This window comes from Zonotrichia leucophrys, chromosome 1A (assembly GCF_028769735.1).
Source record: "Zonotrichia leucophrys gambelii isolate GWCS_2022_RI chromosome 1A, RI_Zleu_2.0, whole genome shotgun sequence".
Classification (NCBI taxonomy): domain Eukaryota; kingdom Metazoa; phylum Chordata; class Aves; order Passeriformes; family Passerellidae; genus Zonotrichia; species Zonotrichia leucophrys.
In genome coordinates, this window is record NC_088170.1 from 21970830 (window position 1) to 21986305 (window position 15476).

General features: G+C 38.1%; 1 protein-coding gene across 6 annotated transcripts in view; it reads left to right on the plus strand.

Annotated features, from left to right (window-relative positions):
* The window catches only part of TBC1D30 (TBC1 domain family member 30), a 52920-nt gene extending 38149 nt beyond the window's left edge, over positions 1-14771 (plus strand). For 3 of the 6 annotated variants that reach the window (XM_064701870.1, XM_064701873.1, XM_064701871.1), the window contains 7 exons: positions 151-319; positions 3073-3178; positions 8384-8496; positions 8666-8805; positions 10378-10584; positions 10794-10850; positions 12164-14771. In XM_064701870.1, coding sequence (XP_064557940.1) covers positions 151-319; positions 3073-3178; positions 8384-8496; positions 8666-8805; positions 10378-10584; positions 10794-10850; positions 12164-12945 — 1574 coding nt within the window. In that variant the 3' untranslated portion in view covers positions 12946-14771. The remainder of the gene's footprint in view (positions 1-150; positions 320-3072; positions 3179-8383; positions 8497-8665; positions 8806-10377; positions 10585-10793; positions 10851-12163) is intronic. The other 3 variants (XM_064701869.1, XM_064701872.1, XM_064701868.1) reach the window with 2 other exon arrangements.
* The last annotated feature ends 705 nt before the right edge of the window (positions 14772-15476 follow it).

Here is a 15476-nt window from a genome sequence, read left to right on the forward strand (position 1 = left end):
ACAGCTGCAGATTAAGTAAGTTTTGAGCAATAACAGAGGTGCTACAATGTCTGGTGTATTTTATGATGCAGTTTATACTCCTTGTAAAATGATAGTAAATTGCAGTTACTTCAAGTAACTTGTTTTTTCCTGTTTTTTTTTTAACTTCAGGAGGCTATGAACCCCCACTTACAAATGTCTTCACAATGCAGTGGTTTCTGACACTGTTTGCCACCTGTCTACCTAACCATACAGTTCTGAAGATCTGGGATTCAGTATTCTTTGAAGGCTCTGAAATTATACTGAGAGTAGCTTTGGCTATCTGGGCAAAGCTAGGGGAGTAAGTAGTCATTTTTATCTGATTTTCAGTATGAGCCATGTTTAACTTTTGTTTTCTTTAAGATGTTCTGAACTCTAAACAAGATAGAATCTTTCAGGAGAATGATTATTTTGAAAAAGCTGCAAAAAGGACCTTTATGGTTTCTTAAAAACACCTGATTCTGACATCATGTCAGAACAGGCATGATAATTAATTGACCCCTTTTGCAGAAAATGTCTCCAGTTATTGGAGTTGTCTATGTATATTGTCTTTGTGCTGTGCTAAAAGGTTGGACTTTCCTGAGCATAAACCTCTGAAGGAACTGGTAAATTCTCTGTATAAAGACACACAAAGAGATTTGAGGGTGATCAACTAATTTAGTTGGGTACCTGAAAGTGAGGATGGTAGTTTCCTTAGTTTCACTTAAGGAGACTTAAGGATTTGAGCCCATTGGCTTTTGCAGTATGAGAGTTCATTGTTACTAAGGGAATGACCCTGTGGTACATGATTCTTTTCTGTTAAGGCCTGAAAATGAATTTTCCTGAAATTCTCTGCTTTTCAGCACATTCCAGCCAAGTTTCTGTTGTAGTCCTTTGTGGCCTTGGAAACTCACCACATGGCAGAACACAAGAAGAGATGGTTAGTTCTTCAAACCCCTCTGTTGTCAAAGCAAATATTTGCGTTCCAAGGAGTTTACAGTGCTCCCAGAGAAAAGAGTTTTGTCACTATCTTCAGTGGGAGATCTGAGCTCTGACAGGTCAAGCAGATGTTAGTTCAGCTGGAAACATTTTTCAGCTGTCATCGGCAGCTGCATCAATTTTTTTCTTGTGATGCCTATTAAAACTCATCTTCCTTTTTTCTCTGAAATTGAACCAGTGGGCTTTATGTTCAGTTCTGTCCTTGGAGGTTTTATTTCCTTTTTTCTTTCTGAAAAAATTAGCACTGCAGGCCAGTTGCATTGTAAGAGGATTTGTTTAGTACATCTAATTTTTAATCTGAAGAGTAATAATTAAAATAATAATTTCTTGAGAGCTTTTTTGTATTCAGTTCAGTTCAATCAATGAAACTTGCATGAATCATTTGCACTGGGATTAATCTGTATGTAGTCACATAGTGTTTTAGATAAAAAGTTCTTTCAGTAGATCTCTGTACACTTAAAAGTTATAATTGTGAATACTACAACTCATAACATGATAAAAAGGAAGCTAGTACTTTGAAGATTTTACTGTAAAACTTAAAGAAAAATTAAACATGTTTTAAGAAATTGAAAAGAGCAGAATCAAGAAATATATAAGAATGTGTCTAAGAGAAATAAGATGATCACTGCACGTCTTGTAACTGCTGTTTGTGGGGAATGAGAGAAGGTCTGGTAAAAGACAGGGCACTGTTTATGCTGGGAGAAGATTGTGATATTTTTTTCTCTTTTTTCCACCATTAGAACTAGAACAAGGGATTTAAAGAAGTGGGGTCAGAGATAGTCTTCATAGTCTCATGATCTTCATAATTCTCAAGATTCATTCTCAAAATTAAAATAGGGTGCATTTTTAAAATGTAGGTGGCTCAATCGTACTTCTGTTTTGAGGGAGGCTGAAGGAATGGGGAAGTTAAATATAGGGGCAGTAGAGAAAGCAGTATGTGGAGGTCATGAGAGACTAAAGGTAGCAGGGTAGGTAAGCCACAAGTTTGCGATAATTGCCTACATACCCACTGTTTATACTATTTTTTAATTATTTTTTTAGCTATGTAATCATTATTTTACCCAAACTGTGTTAAGATTTCAGGAGTTTCATAGCTCAATGGTTGTTATGTGCAGTTGCTGAAGATCAAGGGAAGCTGCTTCTTCTATTGCTTAAGAAAAAAGGCAGTGTATTTTTTTTCATGATTCCTGCATCTGGGTTTTAGAGGAGAGGCTACAATATGTAGCCATCAAAGCACTTCCTTGGGATATAAGAAAAACAAATTTTTCACTTGACAGGAGAGATGTTTAGCAGCTGACCCTAATGTGTGTAGGACACCAATTCACAAAAGCATATTACTCATATTTCTTTTCCTCTAGATGACACTCTCTGTGTTTGGAATGATTCTGTGCTTTTAGAAATGTAATGAAAAGTGCAGAACAAGTATCCAATTGAACACCCCTTCCCAAAACAAGGCAAACAAAAGCATCCTACCAAAGCAAACAAACAACCAAAACCAACACTCTTCCCACCCCTAATTTAGAAATAGCACTCACAAATATGATGAGTGAATTTTCCTTCCTTGTGCTTTATGTTAGCCTAATTATTTTTAACACAATTACATGTATGAATGCACCTATACTAATTTATTCCATCGTCCTCTGACAAGATTCAGACAGTGAATTTGGCCATTTGGTGCATGGTGAAGAATGGGTGATGAGTTAGTCAAGAAGTCTTTATGCTCACTTTTTAAGCTGATAAAAACCCTCGTGCTAGTAGGAGGCAAAATGTATTGATTCTTGTGCAGTAGAAGTGAAAGGGGCAGAGGGAATAGCCTGTCTGGAGATACATTCATCTGTTATCATGAGGAGTCAGGACAGCAGGCTGTAGTCAGTGCATCTTTTTACTGCTGCAGCTTTTCCAGTGTTGTGTGCATAGTTTTATTATTTGGAAGTGTAGGCAGAACTGCAAATAAACTTAGAAGTTAAGCATCTAACAGAAATGTGTATTTTATGATGACAAGAAGATCAGTTTTGTTTTGAGCATGTGGAATCATGTGTAAAAGTCAAATAAAAACTAACATGTATTTTGATGTAGGCAAATTGAGTGTTGTGAAACTGCAGATGAGTTTTACAGTACTATGGGCAAGCTGACCCAGGAGATGCTTGAAGACAGTCTGATTGACAGCAATGAACTTATGCAGGTGAGCAATTGTAACATAATTAATTTTTGTGTTTTCTGTGTTGATTTCTTCAGGTCTGGATTTCTAACAAATTACATTTTTCTTCAAATACTGCAGAAACCTAAATTCTCCCAAGAATAAAAGTTTCAGATAACAGAGTTGAGCTAGCATGTCAATGAAACAAGTAGGTGACGTGCAGTTAGAGCTAGAATCTTATTTTTATATGAAATGTAGAGAACCACTAGGTGTCATTTAATAAAAAATGATTCTATGTTGACAGCTGAGTCTTTTGGGATATAATGCTCAATTCCATTTACACAAGATTTTTAGGGTGTTCTTTTGCCTTATTTTTATGTTTTGGTCAGTTTTCTATTACACTCTGTCCTTTCCATTCTGCAGACACTGTGGGAATAAGGGTTTATGAAGTGAGAAGTGTGTAAAAAGTCCTTCATGACTTTAAAAAAAACAAAACATGAACAGTCAGTAGTGTACTGTAAACAAAGACATTTGTAGATAATTGCAGTGTCTGAATTATTAAAGCATATGCCATTGTATGAGAACAAAGACCCACATTGTTCTGGGAAAGGAAAGGGCCTTTAGTATAGCAGATAAATTTATTTATTTATTTATTTATTTATTTACAGTTACACTTATTCTTGTGATATTTTTAAGGTGTTGTCTACTTACATGCTTTATAAGGACTTAGTGCTGCAGTTCTGGAACTTTGCTTTTGATGAGTTAGAGCATACTGATCAAATGGGAGCAAGTACAGAGAACATAATTCACCTGAAATTTGTACCTGCCTTGAGGGAAGGAAAAAAGTCAGTCTGTGAAGCTACAAAAGTTTAATTACAGCTGTTAGCAAGTGACTTCTATTGCCTATTGTTGGAAGACTCTTAAAATACCCTATTTTCAGTTTTATTATTTTGGTCATTGTTATTTTGTCTGATGATGAAGCTCTAGGAATGGGAGAAGTGGGTGTTGTGGCTTTGTTTTGCTTCAAAAATGGAAACGCAGCTGTTCAGAGGCACTCACAAACTTTTAAAAAAAGTGTTAAAGTTCTTCACAAGACAGTTCAGAGAGTGAAGATGTGTAAGGAGGGCAGCACAAGCTGACATCTTCTCATTGTGTTTCGCTTCCTGGTCTCCAGGATGGTACAAAATCAAGATGTGGCATTTGTGAATAAGAATAATTTTGGGGAAGCTGAGGTGGTCTTTTGTGACACTCTGGATTTCTTCCTTTGCTGATGTGTGAAATAAAAGACAAGGCATGGGTAATTCACTGGTTGGAGGGATATTTTTTTTAACTCTTGCAGTTACAAATACTAGCAAATTAGCAATCTTTTTGGGCTTCAGCAAAAAATGAGTATTTGGCACAATAGATATGTGTGTTCATAGTGTATGTGTGTATTTTATGGCACTGACAGGAGTGCTAAGATAGGATAGCATTGCCATTGATATGGAGAATGTGGCAGGTTTAAGTTCTGTGTATGGAGGAGCAGTGTGTCTGGTTCATGTGTTTCCTCTCTGTTGAAGAAACCGCAATATAGTTTGCATAGCTTTCTTCAAGTCAAAGGCAGCCACTGGCAGTGTAGCCATCTCTGAAGCCTCCACTCTTTACCTTAAGCGGAAAGAATAAGGAACTACAAGAGTTTACCATCAGGGCATATAAGTGCTACCATGTATGTGGTTGGAGAAAAAAATTAAGAAATATGAACCATTGCATTAATGAAAAAATGCAGGCTGCTTGAACATGCTGGTTTTTAAATTGCTTTAAGGTTTTTCAGAGGAGTCATACAGAGATGATTTGTTTTCTTTTTTTTTTTTTTGCTTTTCCCCTAATAAAAATCAGAATTATTAATTTACATCTAATATTTTTTACAAGATGGCTCAAGGACTAGTATCCTACTGTGGGGAAAGGATTATAATATCTCACTCTGCCTTCCCATCACATTTCAGAAGAGCTCGCTGGTGGCAATCATCTCACTTCTCTTCAGACTTGCATAACACTTATATTTGCATCTAAACTGCTTGTCCAGGCTCACTTAAGCCAGCCTAACAGGCACTTCTCAGCCACTGGAAAACAAATTGTGCTCTAAGAGCCTTGTTTCTTTTAGGAGTTAGAGGAGGGAGGTACAACTGATCCTTCAGGGGAAGTGTTGGCAGAGCAGATGTCTAAAGTAGAGCAGGGGACTCTTGTCCTCATTCTTTCCACCAGCACGTACAGGTGCTGCAGTTTTATTGCTCCCTTGCAGACAGTACCTATAGTTAGGGTGGGAGCCTTAAAGCTTTTGCAGATTTGGCCCTTGTGTGACAAAAGTTCTTAACGTTTTACTGAAGAGAGCATGTAGGCATTGGAGGAGCAAACCAGCCTACAGCTTCCTCCTTTTTCAGGTTGAACAGTTTGGGTGAACAAAGGGTAAGTGCTGTACACATCAGATTCTAGGCTGGGTATGTATTGGTTCCAATATGGAGACAGAAGGCTGTGGTCAGGGGTCTGCAGATATTCTAAACAGAGTGAGCTAGACTGAGTCTGTGCTGCCATGCCTTGTCAGAAAGTGAGCACTTTTATGACCAGCTAAACTGATTCAGTCTGTATACTCAGGAACACTGCAGCACAGAGGAGATGAGAAGCCAACTGGAGGAGAGGCATCCCTTTGTATTTACTAAACAGAGAGGAGCAGGGATTAATCCTTCTGTGGTACTCTAGCATTTTGGACCATCTGCCTAGACAGTTGCCCTGATTTGATGGTATTCACTGTTAACTAGCGACTTGAATAGCACTTTGTTTTCTTTTGGGTTTGCTTTGGCTTTTGCTTTTGATTTTTATTTTGTTTTCTTAGTCAAACTGAAATAAAAGGAAATCCTTAAACCAGTGAGGGGCAGCTATGGAGATAAGTAATAAGTTGTCTGCAAAATGGCTTACCCTGTTTGGAAGCCACAGCCCATCACCTCCCATATGGTGTTCTGCTGAGGGTGTAGACAGCTTTGCATTTTTTGAGTAAGGCAAAGGATTGTCAAATGATTTAAGGTGAGAATAGAGGGGGTTTTGTCCTTGTCTCTGTTCTTGTTCTCAGGATCTGTCCCTTATGTAAATAAGATGCTAATTTTGGCTGCATCATGCTTTTGTGTGTAGGCTATTTCTCTCAGGGACAGTTCCCTAGAATTAACCAAATGGCATCCAAGGCTGTGTAATGACTAGAAAAAGAATGCTTTGGCTCTGAATTGTCACTGGGAGGATATCAGAGGTGTTGTCTGGCAATATTTTTTTAACTTTCCAGTGGAACTGACACAGGCGTAAAATTTGTTTTGTGGATCTCTTAGCCAGGTGGTAAGCAAGGCCTGCAGTTATAACCTGATAACAATAGTTAAGTTAAAATATGTATGCTAAATGAGAGAACTTGTAGCAGATGTGGAAGAGACACAGATTGGAGACAGGCAAAAGCTAAAAGTATAATCTGAAACAGTAGGTGCAAGGAGCAAATGGAGGAATTGGAGTCGACTGTTTCACTTAAAGGGTAACTAGCATATGGAACAAGTTACCTGAGAAGGACATTGACATAAGGAGTAGAAATAAATTCCAGACAAGCCTTTGGAGAGAGTTGAAACATATGGAAAAAAAATAAAACCTAACAGGAAAGTATGGTGGAGATCAAACAAGCAGGCAGACATGTTGGGCTGGGGGTAGGTCTTTCTCTAGATCATAAAATCCCTTTGTCTGGTAGACCAATGGGAAATCACTGTTCAGGCCCTAGGGAATATTTACCTTTCACAGTAGCACTGTAGTTTAGTGGAGTGGCAAAACTTCAGTTCATGCTATGGAATTTTGAAAGCATCTTCCTTTCCTTAGAGGCTGTGCAGGGCTTGAACTGTAAAAGCATTGTCACACATAGTACCCCTGTTGAGGGGCACTATTGCCCTGTCTCTGATTCAGAGAGGACTGTCCTTCCTGCTCCTCAGTGCTTACATCATTGCCATTAACAAAACTTTTTTCCCCTCCTTAAGGCAGGAAATGTCTAGTACTGAATTCATGTTTGCAATTTTCCTCAGTGTACTTAGCATAGGCAAGGCATAGTTCAAGAATGGATTATGTAGAAACTGTTCAGAATTTCCTTTCATCTTAATTGAGGTCATTTGCCTTCAGATGAAAATGTCACTGACTTAAAAGCACAGGAAAAAATATATAAGTGAAGATTTACTGTCATAGCTAATGAGAAAATTTTGTGTTGCTGTCTTTCAAAAGATATTTAATTTTCAGGATGTGGAAAAGCTTTAATATTTCAGAGAAACTATGGGAAATTACATATATATTTTTTTCTTCTGACATTGACACTCAGAATGAATTATTTGGCAGTTATTTGAAAGTTCTGAATAGTGAACAAAAGCAGGGGGAAAAAGGCAACTAAAGTATGTAGGAACAAATCAGCAATGATACTGCAATGAATGTGAATTGTCTTTATGCCAGGTGGGCTGGTGACTTGCAGCAATAATAATGCTGAAAGGAAATATATTTGCAACTATGTATCTTCCTAAATTCTGAGTATTGATGTAAAGAAAATCTATAAGCATTTTAGAAAAACTACTACCTTTACCCCCCACCAAATCCCACCTTTAGCCTCAAAACCAATCAGCAATCAAAAGTATAAATTGAGGGAAGAAAACTTGGATATGTTGGATCCTTCCTCTTTAGTGATGATTTTTGTGCTGATGTGATTTCCCCACACAAGCTCTTGAGCTTCTCAGGTAAAATAATGAACCAGCTAACAGTCCATATCAACTGCCCCTTCCTATCTGTGCTAGTGGTAATACTTTGTTGAATACTTGAGCAAAAACTTAGGTCTCCTGGAAAAACCCCCAAATCCTAAATTATGTTTTCATGTAAGTGAAATCATAATTGGAGGAGGATTTCTGGTGTGCTGGCAAGAAGGGGTTGACAATAATTTTTAAATGAGTATAGGAGTTGTAAAGGATCCTGCAGCTCATGTTATCAGTTCCCTTTTTTTTTTTAACAGAACTGTGTATCTTTCTAGTGAGTCAGACTCTATTTTTCTTACAGGAAATACTGACTGAATCATCAAACTAGACCATTTTCTTACAGCATATGAATGTGCAAGAATGTGCAGCCTTTAGTCCTGCAAGACTGTGGAAGTCTGTTCATGGAGAAATCTTTTGTGAGACTGTTAATTAAAGCAAAAAGTTTTTAAAGTTGTTTTTTTTTCACCCCCAGACTGTTTACACCATGGCTCAGTTTCCTTTCCCACAACTAGCAGAATTGAGGGAGAAATATACATACAATATTACTCCTTTCCCTGCAGCAGTAAAATCAACTTCATTTTCAGGGTAAGTTTGAAATGCACTGCTTATGGTGTATAAAGTTATTGTTTACCCTTTGCAGATGAAAAGGCAGGTGGATCCTCCCTTGTATGCTTCTAAAAAAGATAAAAATGCTTGATAATATTCACATTTAAGAATGTATCTTCCTTAATTCTCTTATGTTCTCTTTTGACAGCAGGTTAGGCAGAACCAGAGACAGTGATGAAGAGAATGACTTAGATGATGAAGACTCAATTGCCAATGCAATTGGTTGTCTTGGACCATTAAGTGGGTTTTTGGCACCAGAGCTCCAAAAATACCAAAAACAGATGAAAGGTAAAAGTGACTTCTTTAATTTTGGAAAACACAGTTAAATCTATATGACCTGGCAGAAATTATCTGCAGTTCTGTCTGTGAAAGCTGCTATGAAAGATGTGTTTTCTGTGCACACAGAGGTTACAGCAGGTACCAAATGAATTGTTCTGTCCTCCATGAAGCTGTTGCCAAAGCCAGGTTGGAAGGCTGTAGGTGTGCAGTAAATGATGGTGTGAGTTAAGGATTTGGCTGCAGTAATAGTAACAAAACAAGCCCATAGTGTTGCTCAGACACAAAAAAAGAACCATATTTGAAAAAATTCTACTCTAAATCCATGCATATTTCTGAGACAGCTGTTAAGTAGCCAGCATTTTCTGGAAGGAGTTCCTTTAATACATTATCTTGATCTTTATTAACATATGCATAGCTAATACTGGAACCTATCAGCAGTGAGTGAACTCTGCAGGTGATTTCACTGCCCTTTTGGCCAAACCTCCAGATTGTTGTATGTTTTGAATATATTCAAAATGTCACCATTTTTCAAATCCTTCTGCAAGGAAATTTCTTGACAGAATTGTAAGAACGCCGGTGCAAATTCTCTATAAGCAGTACAAAATGCTGATCCATACAAGAAAAGTAGCAGCCTTTATGAAATGGTACTGGATAAACAGTGATTTCACAGTATCTTGGGAGAGGCCATTTTTATTTATCCCCAACTCACCACCACCTTACCCTCAAAAAACCCCAGACTGATGCAACAAGTCGCTGTTCACGCTTCATCTTTCTTGTGTCTTGGTTTTACTGAGACCTGTAAGCTGCAATTTTCCTTGCTGTGGTGTTTTGTTTTTCCCTTCTTGGGGGACACTCTACCTGCTGCTTCAAGCTAGTACTTAGTCAGAACATCAAACTGCTGTTGCAAACTAAGCCAAAGACAAATAAACATTCCTTGAAAAAGAGTTATCCTCCTGACCCTGTAGTGCCAGGTTGGTGCATCAGAAACAGCTGTGAAAATAAACAGCTCTGCTGCTAATGCTCTGCAGCTGTTGGCCAGAGACACTCCCAAGTTGTCTGATCCTCAGCTGCTCTGTGCCTATCCTTTTTGTTGCTACTAGCAGCTTTCTCCCTGTGGTATTCTCTTTCTTGATGCTTCTTGCTGGTAGCACTAGGTTGGTTGTTTAATTTCATGCCTGCTTGACTGTAATGTATTTTATAACTTGAATTTTTGGCCTCTACAACAATAATAATCTGTTATTGAATTACTTCAGTGGTGGCTCAATGTACTTTTGGATATTTGAGAAGCTATGCTTACAACTTTGGACTGCCATGTTAATTGACTTTTGCACTCTTTAACTTCCCTTCAAACCCCTGATAATCTTAAGCAGTAGTGCTATTTATAATACTTCTTATTGTAAATAGCCCAGCTTAGTTAAATAATATACATATTATAATAAAATTTTAATTGAAGACTACAGTTAAATAAAATGGTAGGAATCAGACACAGACTTCCTTTGGAAATAAGCTACAGAAGTACAGATACATCTCTTAAGTATGCCAATTTATTCCTCACCTCCACTTTATTCCCTCCTTCTACAGATCAGAATGAAGAACAAAGTCTTGGTTCCAGTAACATTGCAGAATTAAGTCCAGGAGCAATAGATTCTTGCAGAAGTGACTATCAGACTGCTTTTAACAGCATGATGATGGAGCGTATGACCACTGATATTAATGCACTGAAAAAGCAATATTCCAGGATAAAGAAGAAGCAGCAGCAGCAGGTTCACCATGTGTATATCAGAGCAGGTAACACATCCAAAATGTGCTTCATTCCCTGATTTATCGCAAACTAACTTCATCAGGCAAATGACATTCTTTTACATTTAAGCAAATAGACAAAATAAGAAAGACTGATGATATAACATTGTAGTAAATGATGTAACATTAGCAGTAAAGTGGGTACCACTTCATGCAGGCAGAAAACAAGAAGGTGATATTTCTTCTTCTTTTGTCAGGATCTGAAGATGATGACCCTGGGGTTTTCTTAGGTCCCAGGGACCAACCAAACAATGGTATTTAAAAGTGGCTTTGCTATCTGGGTGCATTGTGTTGATCTCGCTGATTAAAAAACTTTAAGTCTTTGGCATTCTTGGGATTGACATATTGATGCACTGAAAAAATTGAATGCAGAGATGAGGATGCTTCAGATCATGTGGCAGGTGGATTCCTAGCTAGTCTGTATTATCTAAACTCCTCTGAGTTCATCTGGGTATGGCAAATTATGCAACTGAAGGAACTGGCTTAGATGTTCCATTGTGGCTGGCAGTTTCCTTAGCCATAATGATTCTGTTGTGAGGACTTAGCTGGACATCAGTCTCTTATTTAACAGCCCATGTTATGGAGTCTGTCACCCAAACTGTCAGACTCAGCAGTGCAAGGGTTGGCATGAAATGCACAGCTGAAGGTTTTACTGGGCGTGCAAGCTGAACACAGCTCACCCCACTCATTCCTCCTGCTTAGGTGTCATCCTACTAAGTTCGCTATTGAAATTCACTGTTCAAATGGGTCACTGTGGAGAATTGTTATTTCTCTTCTAGATTGTCTAAACCTGTGCTACCAGGAGCATTGGAATACATGGAACTGCAATTTTTTTATTTATGTGGTTTAGAAGGATTTTTTTTAAATATTAGTGAAGTGTTTTGCTTTGAACAGAGGCCAGCAGAAACAGTGCAAACAGTAAAATGTTGATTCCCAAGAATGCCAACCCCTACCTTCCAAACACAAATCTTTCTAATCTTACTAATCATGATACAGGGCTGGGTTTGTCATTTAATCAAACTGTCATCTAATCACTAATTCTGAGTCTACTACTCTGGCTTAATAAGATGTGCTTTTATGCATTAATAGTACTTCAGTTTGTTTTCCATTTTCCAGTCACACAACCCTCATGGAGAGGCTTGTGTGACTGACCTCATATGGAGACTGAATTGCCTCTTGCTGTTGGAAGAGAAGTGAAGGAGAGGGGGAATATCAGAAGCCAAAATTAATGTTCAACTATTATAGTTCAATTCCAAAATCAAGATGCTATTTTAAAAATTATATATTTTCATGGTATTCCTGGCTTTGGGATTCCCCACAGGTGCAAAGCAGTAAGGGAGGGCAGAAAATCCTTATATATAGAAGGTGCTGCTTTGTGTTCAACTCTAAGACATAAGTGAAATTCAGTGATGATTGTTAAGTTTGGGTTGTTTTTTTAATATACATTCTGTCCTACAAACCTTTGCCATATCTCAATAAAGGTATCAAATTTGGTGGTAGATCCTTAGAACATTAATTTGTTTTGTTCTTTAACAATACTATGTTTCTTTTAAATACTTTCTTTCAGACAAGGGGCCAGTTACCAGCCTCCTCCCTTCTCAGGTAAACCATTCCCCAGTGATAAACCACCTCCTTTTAGGAAAGAAGATGAAATTGAATAACAAGTCTCTCAAAAATGCTGTAATTCACATCCCAAGCCATGCTACGGGGAAGATGTCTCCCATTCCCCAAGAAGATCTTAAGACAAAACTGAACTCTCCATGGCGCACTCACATCCGAGTCCATCGGAAGAACATTGCTAGGGCCAAAGGCCAGCTGGGCTATGGAGATACTGTAGGCCTGATAGATGAGCAGAGTGAGAGCTGCAAAACAAATAGTCCTGGTGCAAAGGAGGAGGCTTCCAAACATTCTGACTTTGGAGAAAGAGAAGAAGGTGGTTTGGATGACAGGACTACTCGGAAAGCTGAGCAGCAGTCATCTGAGGCAGACTCTATGGACAGCGGTACAAACGTGTCCATGGTTCAGCTAAAACTGGAAGCACTGGAACTCACCTCAGATACCCAAACTGATGTGGAGCCAACATCCCATCGGTCCAGCCAGCCATGTTTGTCAGAGTCTTCCACTTCATCCAGAGACAGTGGAAACCTGGCTAAATCACCCCAGCCTGGGAACCCAAAGCCACAAGTCTTCAATCCTTTTCCCAGTGTCAAGCCTCTTCGAAAGTCAGCCACAGCCAGGAATTTAGGGCTATATGGCCCCACTGAAAGAACACCAACAGTACACTTCCCACAAATGAGCAGAAGTTTCAATAAATCTGCCAGTGGCAGCAGCGGGACAAGGAAACGATGATGTGCTGATACTCATTATTTCTGACAGCAACAAAAGAATTTGTATTGCCTTTTTTTAATGTGTGCATGTGTATGTGTGTCCCAAAGCATTTCTAATTGCTAGTTAAATAACAGGGACAAAAGTGGTTACCAGATATATAAATATGTGACTTTGAAAATTGTACTTCCATGATGTTATGGGATAGATTAGTGAAGATGCACTCTGGCACCCTATTGTTAATTCTGATGGTCCTGTGTAAAATAAATATTAATTTACAATGTGAAGCATACTGTTTCTTAAGGTCTAACTCAGACATTAAATCACCAGCTGCCTTTAACCCCTCAGACCCCATGGCTGCCTCCAGTCTAGCTGAGCTCAAAGGACCAATTGTCCAGTGCAGCAGACAGGTGTAACAGTTTTTTCACTGTTAAGCAGCTTCCCCATCCGACCTCATCATCATACTCTGGGAGTAGCTGGAGAAGCCACCACAAACAGAAGCACAAGCATCCCTAGCAATTATAAAAGTGTCACTTTGTGACATCTGGCTTCAGATATTCTTGAGCAGCATGTTGTGCTTCTCTTCCCACAGCAATTCTCTGCTGATACTATTTTTAATATAAACCTAAACATTGAGCATGAGAACAGCAGACACAAATCCATCCACAACATAGGTTTGCTCTTTCTCTGTTACAGGTGTACATACATACATTTCTGTTACTTACTGCTGAAGAGTTGCAGCACTATGAAATTAGGAATTAGGTACAACTATTTGTATAGTTGTATGATTATTATTCTGATGCATCTTGGCTTCAATGGATTTAAAAGCTATTATCTAGATTAGACTTGTAGTTAAATAATATTTGCCAGCTTAGCATAGGTAAAATATATGAATGTTCCAAAGTAGTTTAGGGGTTTAAATTCTATAAATAGAGTGATTAGATACTTAGAGTGCCACTTCCCATTAAAAGCCAACACATCAGCCACCATGTCAGTGGGATGTGCCCTCGGGCTTCCATGTCTTGGTTCCTCTGTGGTGTGAAAGAAAGTGATAAACTGAGTATTTATTTCCAAATCAAAAAGCAGAGCTGATAAATACTGTATGACAAGTATTTATATGTATATAACAGAGCCAGACAGAGAAACTAAACCTACATCATTCAACTTCAGGACTGCAAATTCAAGTACTCAAACTCCAAGAAATTCAGGTTGTTCTTAAATCATTGCAGCTCTGTCAGATGGTATGTACTGACTGTGATGCATTACCTTGATTCCAAGTTTCCTGTGGCATGAAAGGGCCAATATTTTAAACTGCAGTAATAATGAATCAGCACCATTGTATGTAATATCTTACTTGCTTTAAAAATTCTTTGTTAAATTTGCAAATTAATATATATCATTGTCTATGAATGTATTCCATAACCTATAGTATGTGACACCAGATTTACTGTATACCATAACTTATAAGCTGTACAATATACTCTGTTCAATGTTGTGGGAACAGTTTTATTTTGCTGTTGTTTCATATAAGTGTATGCATATAAAGTAATATACAACTATGAACACTATAATTATAAAACAGACGTAGGTCAGATCTTGCCCCTGCCTTATTTCCAGGCAATAGTAGTATTGTCACTAATGATTACTTACAGCACTAAGTAAATTTAAAATAATGTAGAATTCAGTCTCTGATTATTGACTGTATGTGAATTGTTTTTGCACTGAATTAGAAGAAATGGACTTCTCAAAAATTTTCCTGTGAATCATCCTCCCCAGTTTTTCTTAGCTTCAGTGTATCACACGGCTGTATGCTGAACCCATACAAATAAAAGGACTGTCAGTCTGTAAAACCTGCTAAAATGGTCCAAGTATGTGCATGGATTTTCAACATTTTATGAAGTAAGCAGTGGGAAATCAGTAAATTATGCATGGATATAGCTCTGGGGAAAGAACAACACATTCTAATGATTCAGAACTAATAGTAATTTACAAGTGTGCATTCAGGTCTTGGGCTGTTAGGATTGAGGTGAAGGAACCACAGCTGCTCAGTGCATTAGTTTGATGATGCTTGCTGCAGGAAATTCTCTTAAAGCACTGCTTGATGAGAAAATAATGTGTCATGTTAGCTACCTCAAAGGTACATTTCTGTACCTCAAAGGATATTCACTCTCTACCTGAAATACTGTTGGAACATACAGCAAAAACAACTTCATTGCTTAGTACTGAGACAGAACATTAAGATGAGGCTCAGAGAACCAGGGAACTCCATTTCCCATTATTGTTCCTTAAACAATCCCTTGAGAAAATGAGGTCTAGTGATGAAGGAAGTTGTGCTTGGAAGAGTGGCATCACAGCACTGAGAGTGCTGGGAAGTATGATGGTGGGAATCTGCTCTGTAAACATTTTGTTCTCCTTGAGTCTTCTTGTTCAAATGCTCTCTTCCATGTGACCAAATGACATTTCTGTTTGTTGGGGGCTTTTAAAATTCCTAGAGTTTTGTTTTTTGGAGTTCTTTTGGTGGTGTTTTTTGGTTTTGGGGTTTTTTCCCTTTGGGT